Raw genomic sequence first — 16,516 nt, forward strand, 5'->3', positions numbered from 1 at the left:
GAATTATTTTTTTTTATGTCCAATTTTAACTCTTTCAAAATCTTAAGTAAAAGGGAGCTGGATGATAGATAACTATGGAGCAGAAATAAATTTCCCTTTTGAAACTTAAAGCCAGGCTTGCAGGGTAGTAAGTGGGTGGCGCTCTAAAGATTTACCTGGCGTTGGTGGGACTTTGGAGGGGGGAGACTGTCACTGTACATTAAGGCTATATTTTGCCTTACGAAGCATTGTGTGTATCATAATCCATTTCTGTTTTTAAATTTGTGTGTGCAGAACTCTGGTATAGAATTGTTAAGTCTGGTGGTGGGGGGGCAGAATAAAGGGCTAAGGATGAATGAAATGAAGATGGCCCTCTGTCCTTGGCACCACCCGGATGTCCGTTTCTCTCTGCTGTTCTCTTTCTCCTGCTGGTACATTTCAGAGAGTGTCAGAAGTTTCCAACCACTGGTGGTACTCCATGCTCATCCTACCTCCTTTGCTGAAAGACAGCGTGGCAGCACCCCTGCTGTCTGCCTACTACCCTGACTGCGTTGGCATGAGCCCTTCCTGTACCAGCACGAATCGTGCTGCCACTGCTGGGGATACCAGCCCTGGGAAGCTGGAGGCCTCCAAGGTGGCTCCCTCTGCGCTTGGTAAGAGCTGGTCCTGCTACTCCCTCCTTTCCAACCCTTACCCCTGCCCCCGAAGAAAAGTAGGGGTGAGCAAAATGCAAAAGAATTCTTAGAAAACATAACGAGGCATGATACAGGGCACATAATTATTCATGCATCTGGTTATATAGTCAGCCTTCCACATCCACAGTCCTGGATCCACAAATCCAACTAACCATGGTTAGAAAACATTTGGGGGAACAAAAATTGTGTTGAGTATGTATAGACCTTTAATTCTTGTCCTTTTTCCCTAAACAATATAGAACACCTATTTACATAGCATTTGCATTTTGCGGGGGAGGTTAAGTCACCTAGAGGTGATTTAGAGCACACAGGAGGGTGTATATGGATTATATGTAAATATTACACCATCTTGGCGAAGGGACTTAAGTGTGCATAGATTTAGGTGTCCTGGGGTGGGGTAGGGCTTGGAACTAATTCCCTGAGGATGTTGAGGGATGACTGTACTGTGGACCTGTCACACCATTAGTTTACAGTGTACAGTTAACTTTTCCCTCAGTAATTTGGGAACCCTTCACATTAATCTGAACATTAGATAGTGTGTGGAGGACATGCACTCTGAACTACCAGAAGAAAGCTCTGAACTCTGTGAGCAGTACCTTTTTCTCATTTCTATCTTTCTCCTCTAATGATGCCATGGGTGATCCACTCTCAGAAAGGTGTAGAGCCTCAGGGTAGGCATGTTACTGACTACCGACTAGAAAGAATCTTCAAGATTCTCCATCTTTTACTGTCTGTGCACACAAACTGCATATTTTATGGTGCAAATAGATGTTTACATTGTTTTTATTTTTCCATAAGTTTTTATTTTTATTTTTCCGTAAGTTTTTAACTAATAACACTGATCCCTCTTAAAAGTAAAATATGACGGAGATCAAACCTAAAGTGGTAATTCCCAGTGTTAATGAAGGTGTCATGAAATAGGTGCTCAAATCCTGTTGGAGGGTACATTTGTGAAGGACATGTTGGCAGTGTGCATCAAAAATCTTAAAACAGGTACCCTTAAACGCAGCAGTGCCATTTCTAGGACTTTTTTCTGAATACCTATTGTATGAGTAAGTCCAAAGATATATACAGAAAGGAATTTGTTTTGGAATTATGTACAACAGGGAAAATTGAATGAAATTTAAATGCTCAGAATAGGGGAATGGCTAAGTAATAGGAAAATATATAACCATTGAAGTCATGTGTAATGACATGAAAAAGTGTTCATAATATTCTAAATTCTAAAAAGCAAATTAGAAAATAGCACCTCTAGCATTTTCCCCAGCTTTGTAACAAAAGAAGTATCTGTTATATTAATATTCCTCATTTGTCAAAGCAAAATAATAGAGCATGTCCCTCAATGTAACCCCACCACTAGGACACCAACAAGGATTAGTGATTATTCTATTTTTTTTTTTTGTGTGCCAAAAAACATATCTTAAGGCTGAGGCTGTGGCTCAGTGGTAGAGTGCTTGCCTAGCACATGCAAGGCCCTGGGTTCAATCCTCGGCACCACATAAAAATAAATAAAATTAAGATATTGTGTCTATTGCAACATATATATATATATATATATATATATATATATATCTTTATGAGGAGTTGTTTTATGGGTATAGAGCTTCAGTCTTACAAGATGAGAAAGTCTCATAGCTCTGTTGCACAACAGTGTTTTTTAAAAAATCAAAATTTTCATGCCACAGACACTAGGGTTGTGAATAACTTGTGAAGTAAGAGTGGGAAACTGTTTAGTTCATGGACATTTTATCCATTGGGTGCAAGAAGCAGAAGTTGTGCGGGATAGACTGTGGGGCTCTCCCAGGTTGTGCTTTTGAGTTTGTTTTTGCTCTTTAATTCTTCTGGATTTGGAAGTGACAGCCTGCAGGAGTTGCCTGTTTGTGTCACCTGTCAGTTCCAGGCATGAACCGGTACTTCCAGCCTTTCTACCAGCCCAATGAATGTGGCAAAGCCCTCTGTGTGAGGCCTGATGTGATGGAGCTGGACGAGCTTTATGAGTTTCCAGAGTACTCCCGGGACCCCACAATGTACCTGGCTTTGAGAAACCTCATCCTTGCCTTGTGGTATACGAATTGCAAAGTAAGTAAGCGTGGCCAGCTAGCAGCAAGGGGACAGAGGACCTCCTTGCAGGAGAGTGCTGCCCTCTGTGGGGATGGAAGCCTCAGACCAGGGCTTCTCAGCCTCAGCACTGTGGCATCTTGGGCATGCTACCATTTGGGTGCCAGGGGGGCCATCCTATGTGCTGCAGGATTCTGAACAACAGCCCTGGCCTCTGCCCACTCTGTCAGCAACACTTCCCAGTCATGACAGCCAGATACACACTGAGGATCCCTTATCCAAATGCTTGGGACCAGATATGTTTCCAGTTTGGGTTCTTTTCAGATATTAGGATATTTACTTGAAACTTTATCGGTCAAACTCTCTGATCCAAAAGTTAGGAATGCTCCAAAATTCTTTGAGCACTGTATTGACACTCAGATTTTGAAGCATTTCAGATTCTTGAATTAGAGATGCTCAGCCTATATGTTTCTGGACATTTCCAAAAGGGAATAGAACCACCACTTAGACCATATGTACATTAGAGTGCTCAGTCTAGGAATGGGAATGAGGTGCAAGACTTGGTCCAAAGAGTTCCGGCAGCACTGCCAGGAGGGAGATAAAAACAAATCAAAGATTGGATTATAAGAGAGCAGGTCTCCTTACCTCAGTGTTTTCAACCAACCAAGATGGTGATTTTCGCTCTGATGGAACTGAATAAACGTTGGGAGCACCACACAGCACCACCTTGAAAGGCGTGAACATAAACTGGGGGTGGGGGGAGTAAGAATGCCAGTAGTTTTGTTTTTGTTTTTAACAAAGACAAACTCTCTTGGCCCTAGTATTTTTCTGATTTATTATTTCTTCAGCACTTATTTGAGTCACTGTTAAATACAGAATGTTGTGGGAGACTGCCACAGGGGTCTTGATTAAAGAAAATATTCTGACTTCACTCTGATCTTTCACTGGATTAGAATCCAGTGTGAAATGAGTTGACCCAGTTAAATTCTGGATTAATACAGTTTATATGAATTACACCCAGGTGAGTATGCTGGGCAAGGTAGACATTCACTAAATTATACAAAGTTGTGGTCAGAATTTTCTGTAAATAAGTAATATACATTTCAGAAACAACCTTGGATTTATTGTTTGTTACATTTCTTTGATTTTGAAATTTGATGGGGCTGGGCACGGGGTGCACGTCTGTAATCCCAGTGGCCCCAGAGGCTGGGGCAGGAAGATCACAAGTTCAGGGCCAGTCTCAGCAACTTGGCAAAGCCCTAAACAACTTACCGAGACATTTCTCAAAAAATAAAAAGGGCTAGGGATGTAACTTAGTAGTTAAGTGCCCCTGGGTTCTATCCCTGGTAACAAAAAACCCGAAAATTTGGTAGAGGGGAAGAATTTAATAAAGTCCTTGGTATTTGTATGTAGTTTATGGGTTTTTATTAGGAAGGGATACTGGGGATTGAACCCAGGGGCATTTAACCACTGAGCTACATTTGAGCCATTTTTATATTTTATTTAGAGACAGGGTCTTGTTAGGTTGCTTAGGCCTTTGCTAAGTTGCTGAGGCTGGCTTTGAACTCTAGATCCTCCTGTCTCCACCTCCTGAACCACTGGGATTACAGCTGTGTGTCGCTGTATCTGGTTCTGTAGTTTAGGTTCTAATAAGATTATTTATTATTTATATAGGAAATAATTTGGTTAAAACAAATTTAAAAGAATTGAAGACTTTGCAGTGCTTTTTCTAAACTTTATGAGCACAAATGTCTCTCTTGAGCAGCCCCAGCAGCGTGCTGCATGTTGTTTGAGTCTTCCAGCCACATCGTCATCTCCCAGGCTGATTGATAGTGGAGCCAGATGTTGGTGACAAGTAGAGGATCCTGTCCTCAGCTTCCTGTCCTGGGCTCAGGAAGTGGACCAAGGAAAGCTAGTTTTGTTTTCCTTATAAGTTCATGACATCACTCATGAGCCAGCTTTTGCTGCTGGTACCAGCAGCAGCCCAGGTTTCTGTAAGGTCCTCTTGAGTCAGAAGGGTAATGTGTTATGCCACCACATTCCCTCGTAGCAGTCCTTCTCAGTGAGAAGAAACGCGGATGCTCAAGTATAAACTGCTGAGTCCTCTCTCCCTTCCTCCTCTTATTCCCTCCAGCACACCCCTTCTGTCCTTCCTGTCTTGCTGATAAATGGTGGATGCAAATTATCCCTAGAGGCTTTTCTTCATTATGATAAAATAAACATAATTTACCATGTTTACCATTTTAGTCATTGTGGAATGTACAGTTCATCACCACCGTCGAGTTCCAGAACTTTCTCAGTATCCCAAGAAGAAGCCCCATACCTGGTCACTCTTTCCTGTCCCCCACCAGCCCTCAGTAATTGCTAATTTACTTTCTGTTTTTGTGGATTTGCCTGTTCTGGATGTTGCTTATAAATGGAATCATGTAATATGTGGCCTTTTGTGACTGGCTTTCACTTAGCATAGTTATTTTTAAGGTTCACAAGTATTGTTGCATGTATCAGAACTTCATTCCATTTTATAGTGGAAAAATAGTTCATTGTTTGGGGATATACATATGTGTGTATCTATAGATGTAGATACGTAGACAAATATGAATGGATATGTTTATTTATCCATTGATGGACATTGGTTTTCACTGCTTGGCTCTTTGAATACTTCTGCTATGAACATTGTATCTAAACATGTTTTTAATTCTAGGTCATGTAATGCTGGGTCATTTGATGTTTTCTGCTTAACTCTTTGAGAAATCAAAAGATTTAAAACTTATTTTTAAATTGACAAAAATTGTATCTGCTTATGATATATAATACAATGTTTTGAAAAATGTGTACTTAAAGGGGCTGGGGTGGTAGAGCACTTGCCTAGTATGTGTGAGACACTGGGTTTGATCCTCAGCACTGCATTTAAATAAATAAAAATCCATTAGTAACTAAAAAGGAGTTAAAAAAAAAAGAAATATGTGTACTTTTGGAATGGCTAAATCAAGCTAATTAATATCTGCAAATTTTTTTGTGTGTGTGGTGAGAACACTTTGGCCAGTGTCTCCCCACCCCACCCCACTAGTCCCTGGTCCCTTCTACACTCTCTCGAGTTCAGCTCTTTCAGATTTCACATACACGTAGGTGAGATTGTGCCGCTTTGCTGTCTATTCTTCTGTTGACACATTTCTCAGCTCTTGTGAAAGGTGCTGCACTGAACGTGGGAGCATAGACCTTGACACCGATTTCATTCCTTTTGGAAACTGACCCAGTGGTGGGATTGCTAGATGGCATGATAGTCTGTTTTTAATTCTTAAGGAAGAACCAAATCATTTTGCAGGATGGCTGTGTTGATTTCCATTCCCACCCACAGTGTGCAGAGCTCCCTTTCCTCCGCCTCTCGTCCCTCTTACTTTTGCCCTTTGGTAAAGGCTGTTAGCTGGATGAGGTGATGTACCGCATTATAGTTTGAATTTGCGTCTCCCTGGTGATTAATGAGCTTGAGCATTTTATCATGTACCCGTTGGCCACTGGTACATCTTTTGAGAAATGTCCCGTTAAGTCATTTTCTCATTTTTCTGGTGCTGAGAAAGGAACAGGGCCGTGCACATATTAGCCAAAGTGCTTTACCACTGAGCCACATCCCCAGCTGCTATTTTGTCCATTTTTAAATTGGATTGTTTCTTGCTATTCATTCATTTTGAGTTCCTTGAGGTTTTTCTTAACACTTGGTCTCATTTCCAAACACAGGAAGCTCTTACTCCTCAGAAATGCATTCCTCACATCATCGTCCGGGGTCTCGTCCGCATCCGGTGCGTTCAGGAAGTGGAGAGGATACTTTATTTCATGACGAGGAAAGGTCTCATCAACACAGGCGTTCTCACAGTGGCAGCTGACCAGTACCTGCTTCCTAAAGACTACCACAACGTAGGTGCCGCTCTGCCCTGTGCTATGGAGCCCGTGTGTCTCTGTGGGGATACTCAGCAGACCATGGCATCACCATAGAACTCGCTTGAGGACTGTGTGGAGTGTTCCCCCCACAAGGAGGGTGCCCAGCTGTCTCCACACTGAGGAAGAGGGGAGGGATTGCTTCAGACAAGTAGCACCATGTGCTTGAGGAAAATAATTTTCTAAGAGAATTAAAAAACAGTAGGTGAACATCAGAAAAGTGGAACAGTGCATTGTTGCCGTTGCTCTAATTTGAGTTTTGTTTTGTTTTCTTTTTTTAAAGAAATCCGTCGCCATTGTTGGGGCTGGTCCAGCAGGATTAGCAGCTGCTAGGCAATTGCATAACTTTGGAATTAAGGTAAGATTTCTGGGATATGTAGGTGGAAACAGATGGTTATCTGCTTCTTTGGTATAAATTTTCTAAGACATAGAAACCAGTTCTAATTTTAGTAGAGAATCTAAATGTGTTACCTCTTTACACTAGATCCTAGAAGAGTCATAGCATTTGACATTGATTCAATAAAAGAAGGGTGGAGAAAGGTAGAAATCCTCCCACTTTGGAGGGAGTTTCAGACCCCATTGAGCAAGTCAGGAGAAACTTGGAGTTAAAATAGAAGCTCTTGACAGATTTCCTTCGCACAGAGGCCAAGGGGAAGCCCTTGCTTCTGTTGATAGTTTGAGACGACAAAGGACAGCCCTGCAATTTGTTTCTTGGAAGTTCCTGAAATACTCATGTAGATTTTCTTAGGCAAATAAATCAAAGGCACTCTTTGGATCTTATTCAAAAACAAAAACATTTGCTTTTGGAAGGAAGACTAAATTGACTAATCGCTTGAGGTAGAACTATGTGATTTCCATAGTCCTGCAGGTATGTAAGGGGGCTTGCTCCCCTGAGGAGGGGTGGGCCACATGCTGTTGCCAGACTCTTGCCTTAAACCAGTTCATATTGAGCCACAACAGAGACTGACAAAAACATCTGTGTGATTCATTGTCCGATTCCATTAAATTAGCCTTTTTACTCTTCTCTACTTGGCTAAAAGAAGTGACTTTTTTTTCCAATATCTTCTCTGGGATGATTTTTAGAAGTTCCAGAGTTTCAGAGAAAATTTTTCAAAAGCTGTGCCTAAAAGATTTTCTTCCTGGTTGGATGGAAGACCCATGTTATGGATCATTATATAGTTGGCAAAACAGAAGATTCTGAGATGGATTTGTAGGACATGTGCTTGCATTTTGAAATATTTTCTGTGTGGTAGTATACTAGAAAGTATTTTAATTGATTATTTTAGCATTGGATATTAGAGCCAGCTTTTTTGTTTGTGTTTTACTTGGGAAACCTACAGATTATATTTCAGAGAAGGTTATTAATATCCAAAGTCTAGGGAGGGGCTGTCTTTAATATTCAGCTTTCCTCTTACATTAAAAAGAAACTAAAGTGTTAAAGTCGGAGGAAGATGGTGAATAACATGGAGCCACACAGTGTAGCCTTCCTGGTTAGAGGAATTGAGGAATTTAGGTCTGAGGTCCCCTGCCACTTTCCTCTAATTCTTCCCAAGTGATGAAGGAGACAGCCAGGAGACCATCCATTCCCCTTGAGGTTAGGAAACTGATTCTTGTCTTAGGGAAAAGTTAAGGCCTATTTGTAGTGCTAAAGGGATTTTGCTATACATATAGACATTTCATAAGAAAATCAACTTTTTATCCTAATTTTAAATATAGGTTATGGAACTACTTAGTGATAGCTTTCAAAGTACATCTCACGTACTAACTTATCAAATCTTATTATCTGATTTGAGAGGAAACAGTGAGATCCCTTTAGCAGATCACTCAAATCGCTCTTCTCGGATATCTGGTTGTTTGCCTTCTGTTCACCCTCAACTGAAGTTGTTTCTTTAAAAGTATATAATAAATGAAATATGGAGATTCTTTATCAGTATCATTCTGTATTTTTAAAATATTGTCTGGTATGACTATTCTGTCCTGTTTAGATTCCCTGGTTGTCTTTTTAGGTGACTGTTCTGGAAGCCAAAGACAGAATTGGAGGCCGGGTATGGGATGATAAATCTTTTAAAGGTGTCACAGTGGGAAGAGGACCTCAGATTGTCAATGGCTGTATTAATAACCCAGTAGCACTAATGTGTGAGCAAGTGAGTTTCTTTGAGATCTGTATTGTGAACAAAGTAAAGAAAAATGTTTCATTTCCTTATTGATAGTATTAATGTGGCTGGGGTGTAGCTCAGTGGTAGAGGACTTGTCTAGCATGTTTGAGGTCCTGGGTTTGATTCCCAAACTGAAAAAAAAATAGTGTTAATATGCTTCTAAAGTAAGTAATATTCAACAGTCTCCTCATCCCTTTTGCAAGGTAAATAAAACAGTTACCCTTCTGTCTTCCCAAGAAGGTATTTAAAAGGTTTTTTTTTTTTCTTTTTCCCAGATCTTTAATTTTGAATGTTATTTGCAGGCTACTTGTTCATAATCTTAGGGCAGCTGATCAGCAGTTAAGAATACAGGATTCTTAGTTAAAATTTTTTTTTAAAGAATGATTTTTTTAAGTTGTTGATATATCTTTATTTTATTTACTTATTTATATATGGTACTGAGATTTGAACCCAGGGCTTCACATATGCCAGGCAAGTGCTCTATGCTGAGCCACAACCCAAGCCCCTCTTATTTGACTTTCAGATAAGCAGTCATTTTTTAGTGTAGATGTGTCTCATATTACATGGAATATTTTGTCATGTTTGAGCATACTTAATTCTTTAAAAAGTTTGTTATTTATCTGGAAGTCAATTACTGGGGCATTCTATTTATTATCCTGTAACTTTCGAGGCCCAAGAATTTATCTGAAACTTTTGGGGGGGGGCGGGGGGGTAGTGCTGGGGATAGAACCTAGGGCCTCACGCATGCTAGGCAAGTGCTCTGCCACTGAGTTAGAGGAATTGAGGAATTTAGGTCCTCCAACATTGATTGACAGTACACTCAGTTTCAGCTTCTATGAGTGTTTGTGTGTGTTGTGTTCATTTACATGAGGGTCCAAAGGGGGGCAGAAGGGTCCATGAGGACAGGAGTCCACAGCATCTCAAAGAGTGGCAGGGGTTAGAGTTCACAGCGCAGAAACTATTGCTGTCCCCCTCACATTCTCCTAAAATTAAGGCATTCTCCAGTTCACGCTGTTTTCTCGCTACGTCACTTTGCTGCCATTGTGTGTTAAGCACGCCCAGCTTTATTTTTCTTTTAGACCCTCTTCTCCATAAGAGGTCTGTCTGATTTCAGCTTAGAACCTGTAAATATTTTTTCCAGGGAAGATTTTCACCTTCTTATTCTTATTATTTTGAAGCTTGGCATCAGCATGCATAAGTTTGGAGAAAGATGTGACTTAATTCAGGAAGGTGGAAGAATAACTGACCCCACTATTGACAAGCGCATGGATTTTCATTTTAATGCTCTCTTGGATGTTGTCTCTGAGTGGAGGAAGGATAAGACTCAGCTCCAAGATGTCCCTTTAGGAGGTATGGGGAGAATGGCATTCTGATTGTTCCATCTTCTGTCACTCTGACCTTAGCAGGAGCAGTGTTCACTCAGCAGGCTCCACGTCCATGGTAGGGGCAGAGCTTATGCATGTTCCCTGGGGATTAGTGGACTCTGCAGACTGGTCCTCGGAGGGGGCAGAGTTTCCTTGGGGGTCCTGTCCATGCTCGTGTGCATATGTGCATAGGGACCTTATTTTTCATGATAGCTGGTGTTTTACGAAGTTACCTAAATGTTCAATTTTTAATTTCCCAGGGAGCTTTCTTTTAAGGAAACCTCTGGTAAGCCCTGTGTTGTTAAATCCTCAGCCCGTAATGTCTAGATGAATGTTTCCGTATTCCAGGATTTCTTTAGGCAGTATATTTAAGGTTTTTTTCTTTCTTTCTTTTTTTTTCAGTGTATTTTGCTTAGGAATGTTATAATTTAAGAATTTTAACTCAGAATCCTTCAGCTTTGGTATTTAAATGAGTAGTTTAACCACAACTCTGCAGCATGCTTGACTGCCTGTAGTGACTCATTTCCATGAGGGGGCTGGCCGAGATTTCCTGCACTGCTTCTTAAATTGATATTTATGTATCCTACAATCTTATGACCTTGGAGGCATGTCTGTATTTCTTGAAGTGTGAATGTTTGTACTCAGTTTGTAAGACGTTAATTTTCTCCAGCTGTGCGTGTCTGTGCATGGGTTCTCAGTTCTTCAGGCTGGATAGCGCTTCATCTGCTTGGGCTGTTGGGCAGAAACAGTCTTTTTCTCCTTCTCCACTACCTCTAAGAGATGGACCCACTCTGATCACCCTTGGAAAGGGTTGACTGACAGACCATAGCAGAACATGTTACAGAGATAGACTCCAGTGAGCAGGGACCGTTTCATCCCGTCTTGTGTGTAGAGCAGGTGGTGGGTTATTAAATTTTCTGGAGTTGAAAACTATTAGTCTCAGGATTTGGTTAGTGTTCTGCATCTGTGGGGTAGTTGCTGGCTGGGGTTTTCTTTACACTTCTTTCAGAGTTACCAAAAAAAAAAAAAGATTGCTTTGTCTTGGCCTTATTTTTAAAAAGTCATTGAAGGCTGGGGTGTGACTGACTCAGTGGTAGGGCAGTTGCCTAGCACGTGCCTGACCCTGGGTTTCATCCCAGCACTGCAAAAAAAAAAAAAAAAAGAAGAAACAAAAAGGCCTAGTGATACTGTATAAGTCATTTTTTCATCTTTATATTTAATTAGAAAATTCCTTAATAGTACACACACCTCTGTATAAGGTTATAGATACTTACTGCGTTTCTGGATCTCAGCTGAGATCTCACCTTAGTGTGTAGCGCATAGCTGGAAAAAACATATACATACTGAGAAGCTGGAATTCATTTCACAAAGCATGTAGACTGAAGCTTTTAAATATCACATACAAGAAAATTGCAGTAAGGCCTTTCCTAGTCTGTTCATTCTTAATTTTGTATTCTAAAAACCATGATTCTTTCTCCACAAAACAGGAAAGTAGAATTGGTATCAGCAGGAGCCTGGGACTACCAGGAGGGCACTGGCAATGGCAGAAAGCCAAGGGTTGAAAACCTAGCATAAATCCAGAGGTCCTTTGGACATCCCCATGTTACAGTCTTGTGTGAGAATAAATTCTAATGAGAACCTTGATTGGAAGTTAACTGCTCCTTAGTCGATTCTAGCAAGGCAAGGACACAGTGTTTACCGGATGCTTGGGGTCTGTGATGTACCTGTTGGGCAGCTGTAGTTCACAGTGAGTGCTTGAAATTAGACATGTGGCCACATGCCTCCCTGTGGGTCCTCCAGGGATTGTTTCATAGGGCTGTGTCTGCAGGGTTAGACTCCAGGTGAACGGGGTAGATGAGTGCTGGGAACAAGAACAGGGAGAGCTGCGGGGCCTTGGAGTGGCTGGGTGATGCTAGGCTGTTAAGTCATGGGTGGGGAGGACAGTCCCATGAGGGAGAGTGGGTGTGGGCCCTGCAGGGCTGGACTCCACCAGGAAAAGTGTCAGAAGCAGCAAGGCCACACCTGTAAATGGACAGGCAGCAGTTGCTACCTTAGAAAAGGCTAACATGCTAGCTGTGGCTTTTGGAATTTATTATCCAACAGGAGCCAGTAATTAAAGATACTGATACAGAAGGGTGATGTGACAAAAGGACTTAGTGGACTCTTCTTGTTTGGGAGAGAATGTTGCCAATGGTTAGTCTACTGTGGTGTCTTACTTAAAGTGAGATGTTAAGAGAACTTGACTTTAAGGCATTGGCAGTAGGACCAGAGAAGTACTCTTCTTTTTGTGTGTACTTACGTGTGTGTGTGTGTGTGTGTGTGTGTGTGTGTGTATTGGAGGGAGGGGTACTTTTTTCTGCATCTTGGGCATAGGAAGAAATGGTTTCTTAACTCAGCATTAATGAAACATTTTGAAGGTATCAAATCCCATAGCTTTGTTTCCATTAAGATAAGCTTTTGCCTCCTAAGAAAAATCAACCTTACTGAGAAATCCCTCCCCAAGATTACTTAGGGAGAGACTTGAGAAGTTTTAGGTTTTGCCAGGTGAAGAAGATTGAGAGCAAAGGATAAGGAACTAGACAGAATCATGTAAATGCTGTTTTTTTCTGCTTTGATCCATTATCACAGAGAAGATAGATGAGATCTACAAAGCTTTCGTTAAGGAGTCCGGGATCCAGTTCAGCGAGCTGGAAGGGCAGGTGCTGCAGTTCCACCTGGGCAACCTGGAGTACGCATGTGGCAGCACCCTCCACCAGGTGCGCCTGGCCTTGGGAACGGGCTTGGAAATACTGTCATGGGGGACGGGGTGCGTCTTATGTTTAAACACCCACTCAGGCTGGTTTGGATGAGCAGGGAAGAATGGCTGAGTTACCCAGAAGATTGACAACCAGATTTCAGACCATATGAACCCTACAGTGATTTAGAAAAGCAAGAGAAACCCCAATTCAGATGATGCCCATGAGGCCAATCTATAAAACCCCAGAAAGGAGCGTGGCAGGCTGAATTCTGATTCAGGGGGCCAGGAGCCTTGCCCTCTGCAGAAACTCCTGAGTCACCTTTGGAGAGTGTGGAGTCTCAAAGGGCCTTTCTCAAGAAACCAAAGTACAGCATCCTTGCAATTTTGGCCCATTTATCTTGTAAAAATAAATTTAAGATTTCCTTGCTCATCGAACCAGCTGTGAACCTAACACTCCAGTGTTGCACATTTTGAAAGGAAACCCATGGATGGTTTGATCTGCTCTCCTGGGGGCTCCTTTCCCGTTCAGTGCTGCAGTACAATTGAATTGCATGCTGAGTTCAGTCTCTGTAGAGTTTTATGTTGAGGAAACTTGCCGGCATATATGTAGAGCTCATCAGAAGCAGTTTCACGCCCAGGGAATTCTTCTTTGCCAGAGTTGTCTATATATAAAATCAACTTTATTATCTTAAGAATGGTCCCCATGCCCACGTTGTGTAGGCCTTTTGTTCTGTGGAAGGCTTTCCTCTGCACTCTGGAGGGAGATCTTCTCTGGTGGTGGCATCTCCCTGGCTGGTCAGATTGACCTATTCCTTGATGTTTGCTGTGGGCTGGTAGCCTGCCCTCCCACCTCGCTTTGCGTAGGTGTAGGCTTAAGGATTTACATTGCCAGGTTCCCAGCATCCCCTTATATTTCCCAGGTGTCTGCTCGTTCCTGGGACCACAATGAGTTCTTTGCCCAATTTGCTGGTGACCACACTCTCCTGAGTCCTGGGTACTCTGCAATCATTGACAAGCTGGCTGAAGGGCTAGACATCCGGCTCAACTCTCCAGTGAGTATGGGCCAGAGTGGGGACTCTAGTTGTGCCTTGTTTTACGAGAGTGTGAAGTTTGGGGCATGGGCCCTCAGGGGACAGGTGTGGTTGCTGTCTCCCAGCTCTGTGGGGTGGTGGCGGCCTGTGATCAGTAGCCTTACCACGTTGGGCACTTGCTGTTGCAAATGGTAGCAGCCGTGTGTGTTAATCAAAGTGGTCAGGCTGCTTGCCCCTCCAGCTCAGTGCAGTTATTTTCACCTTAAGTTTCCCTTCAATCTTTATCCCAACAGATTTATATTGTACATTGTAAAAACAGAGATGAAGCATATCTTCATAATGAAGCATAAAGTGAAACATATATAATCATTATGAAGATTTTCCGTATTCTAACAAGTTTATAAAGTTCAATTCTGAGTTCAGCTGTAGCTATTTAGCTCTGAATGCCAGGAAATGGTTTCCCCTGGCCTTAGAGAAGTGAGCTCACCTGGTAGGAGAATTGGAAAAGACTGAGGTTCCAGGTCTCATTTTCTTTCCATAATTGCTTGTCCTGAGCCAGGTGCAAAGCATTGATTACACTGGTGATGACGTGCAGATCAGGACGACAGACGGCACTGGGTTCTCTGCACAGAAGGTAAGTGTCAGGCCTGCGCCAGGCCTGAGGGAAGGAGTCAAGGGCTTTTTCTATCACGTCGTTTGCCTTTGGCAGTCTGCCCAGGGCCTTGTTGGACTTCTCATGAATTAGGTCTGTCCACTTGGTTGTCTGTAGATGTGCGAATCTGTTCTGCTTGGTGGATGCCCATCTAGATGCAGGGTGGATGCAGTTCTGACCAGTGTTCCTCAGGTGGGTTCTGTGGCACCGTGGTCCTGGGAGCAGGAAGTGTGCATGTGTGTGTTTACGTTCCCAGATTGTGCTGGGGTTGAACCGAGAGCCTTGCACATGCTAGGCAAGAGCTCTACCTTTGAGGTAGGCCCCGGTCCTTGGGACACTCTTTGGGCTGAGAAGAGCATAGTAGAGGTTCTGGAAAGTCCTGCATTGAAGAAATCTGTTTTACTTCATTTTGTGCTTTTTACTATGGAACCTTTTTCAGATAAAATTCTGTTTTCATCCTGAAGCTACTTTTCTATAACTTAAATACTTGTACATAACTCAAAGACAACCTGGAGTCACACTGAGATGTCCCTAGTCCTGGAAAACAAGGGCCCATGCTTGGGGTGGAGGGGATTATAAATAATGGAGGTTCAGTTATGCCTCAAGTGATACCAAAAAACATCATGGTCTAACAGCCACTGGTTCCCAGATAACTGTGCTTTCTACTCTGCAGTGATCTCACATCAGTCCCAGTCTTTGGTAGTCATACAGATATAAAGGGTTGTGTGTCACATGGGAAGAAAGGGCCCAGAGATGAGGTGGGGTAATACTGCTGTTGCCACTAACTAGCTGGGAGACTGTGGACTAGCAGTGCTTCTCAGTCTAGGCTGCAGGTCAGAATCACCTGGGAAATGCTTTTGAAGAAAGGTACAAAACCTCCCTCCCAAGAGAGCCATGGTTTCAAAGCCTCCCAGGTGATTCCAGGGTTGTAGCCTGGCTGGGAACCACTGGGCTGCAGTGTCTAAGCTTAATGTCTAAGGCTTTTCCTAGTGATTTTTTTTTTTTAAACAAAAATCATCTTCTAAAATTTCAAGTCAGCTGATGGTTCAGGCTTTGGTGTTCTGCGCTCTGCCTCTTTTTGTCCAGGACCACACCCTTGCTGTGCTGACCCTGCCTAGTCACCCTCCCCTGACCTGACTGGGCACATGCACCATCCTGTCTTCATCTTCTGGCCTTCCAGAGAAGTTAGGCAGAGCTGTAGGCTGCGTTTTGAAATGTTTAAAGCAAATATTTCATTTTTCTGTAGCTAGCACTCACTGCAGTCTGAAGTCTTCCTGAATGCGTGAGGGAAAGCTTTCCAGCCCAACACCATAGACCAGCCTTTAACCAACTAACTCAATCCAGGCCACTTCCACTGTGACTGAGTGGCAGTTCCCAGCCAGGGTGTGTCTGTGTCATTTGTTTACCCAAGTTCTTATGCTTTGGGAAACTTCTCAGTAAGAAGACATCTAGACTTCATTTCCTTTCAGTTCTTATTCATAGCTCAGTGGCTAATTTCTGCTTGATGGTTTTGGTCACATGGTAGCTGTTATTTATAAACAGACTGAACTTCTTAAGGATGAGAAGGACATGTTTTATAAAATTTTCATGCAGAAAAAAAAAATCACAGGAATAACTGTGAGATTTGTGGTCCTGAGTTGAGGGTTCAGCTGCGTTAGCACAGGAGCTCTGGAGTGGGTGGGTGGGGTGCTTGCTGCTCAGCTCCACCGGCTTTCCTTCGTGTGGTGCTGGCTGCAGGGTTGGGAACACACACCCTCTTCCCGGGCCCCCTGTGGCTGAGGTCAGCCTGGCCAGCCACATGCCCTGCATGGGGTCTGGAGGCTGTGGCTTCCTTGGCACCTCCTCTGCTGACAAGTGGTCAGTGTTTTGTTTCTGGAGCACAGAGCAGAGGTCCTGGGGCTGCGTGTGGTGGCG

General features: G+C 42.7%; 1 protein-coding gene across 3 annotated transcripts in view; it reads left to right on the plus strand.

Moving 5' to 3' along the window:
- Kdm1b (lysine demethylase 1B) overlaps positions 1-16,516 on the plus strand; it is a 46,158-nt gene that overhangs the window by 21,899 nt on the left and 7,743 nt on the right. For all 3 annotated transcript variants that reach the window (XM_078020583.1, XM_078020585.1, XM_078020584.1), the window contains 9 exons: positions 422-632; positions 2,569-2,753; positions 6,465-6,641; positions 6,946-7,020; positions 8,669-8,806; positions 9,997-10,168; positions 12,811-12,938; positions 13,840-13,971; positions 14,510-14,584. In XM_078020583.1, coding sequence (XP_077876709.1) covers positions 422-632; positions 2,569-2,753; positions 6,465-6,641; positions 6,946-7,020; positions 8,669-8,806; positions 9,997-10,168; positions 12,811-12,938; positions 13,840-13,971; positions 14,510-14,584 — 1,293 coding nt within the window. The remainder of the gene's footprint in view (positions 1-421; positions 633-2,568; positions 2,754-6,464; positions 6,642-6,945; positions 7,021-8,668; positions 8,807-9,996; positions 10,169-12,810; positions 12,939-13,839; positions 13,972-14,509; positions 14,585-16,516) is intronic.

Source organism: Ictidomys tridecemlineatus, chromosome 8 (genome assembly GCF_052094955.1).
Source record: "Ictidomys tridecemlineatus isolate mIctTri1 chromosome 8, mIctTri1.hap1, whole genome shotgun sequence".
NCBI lineage: Eukaryota > Metazoa > Chordata > Mammalia > Rodentia > Sciuridae > Ictidomys > Ictidomys tridecemlineatus.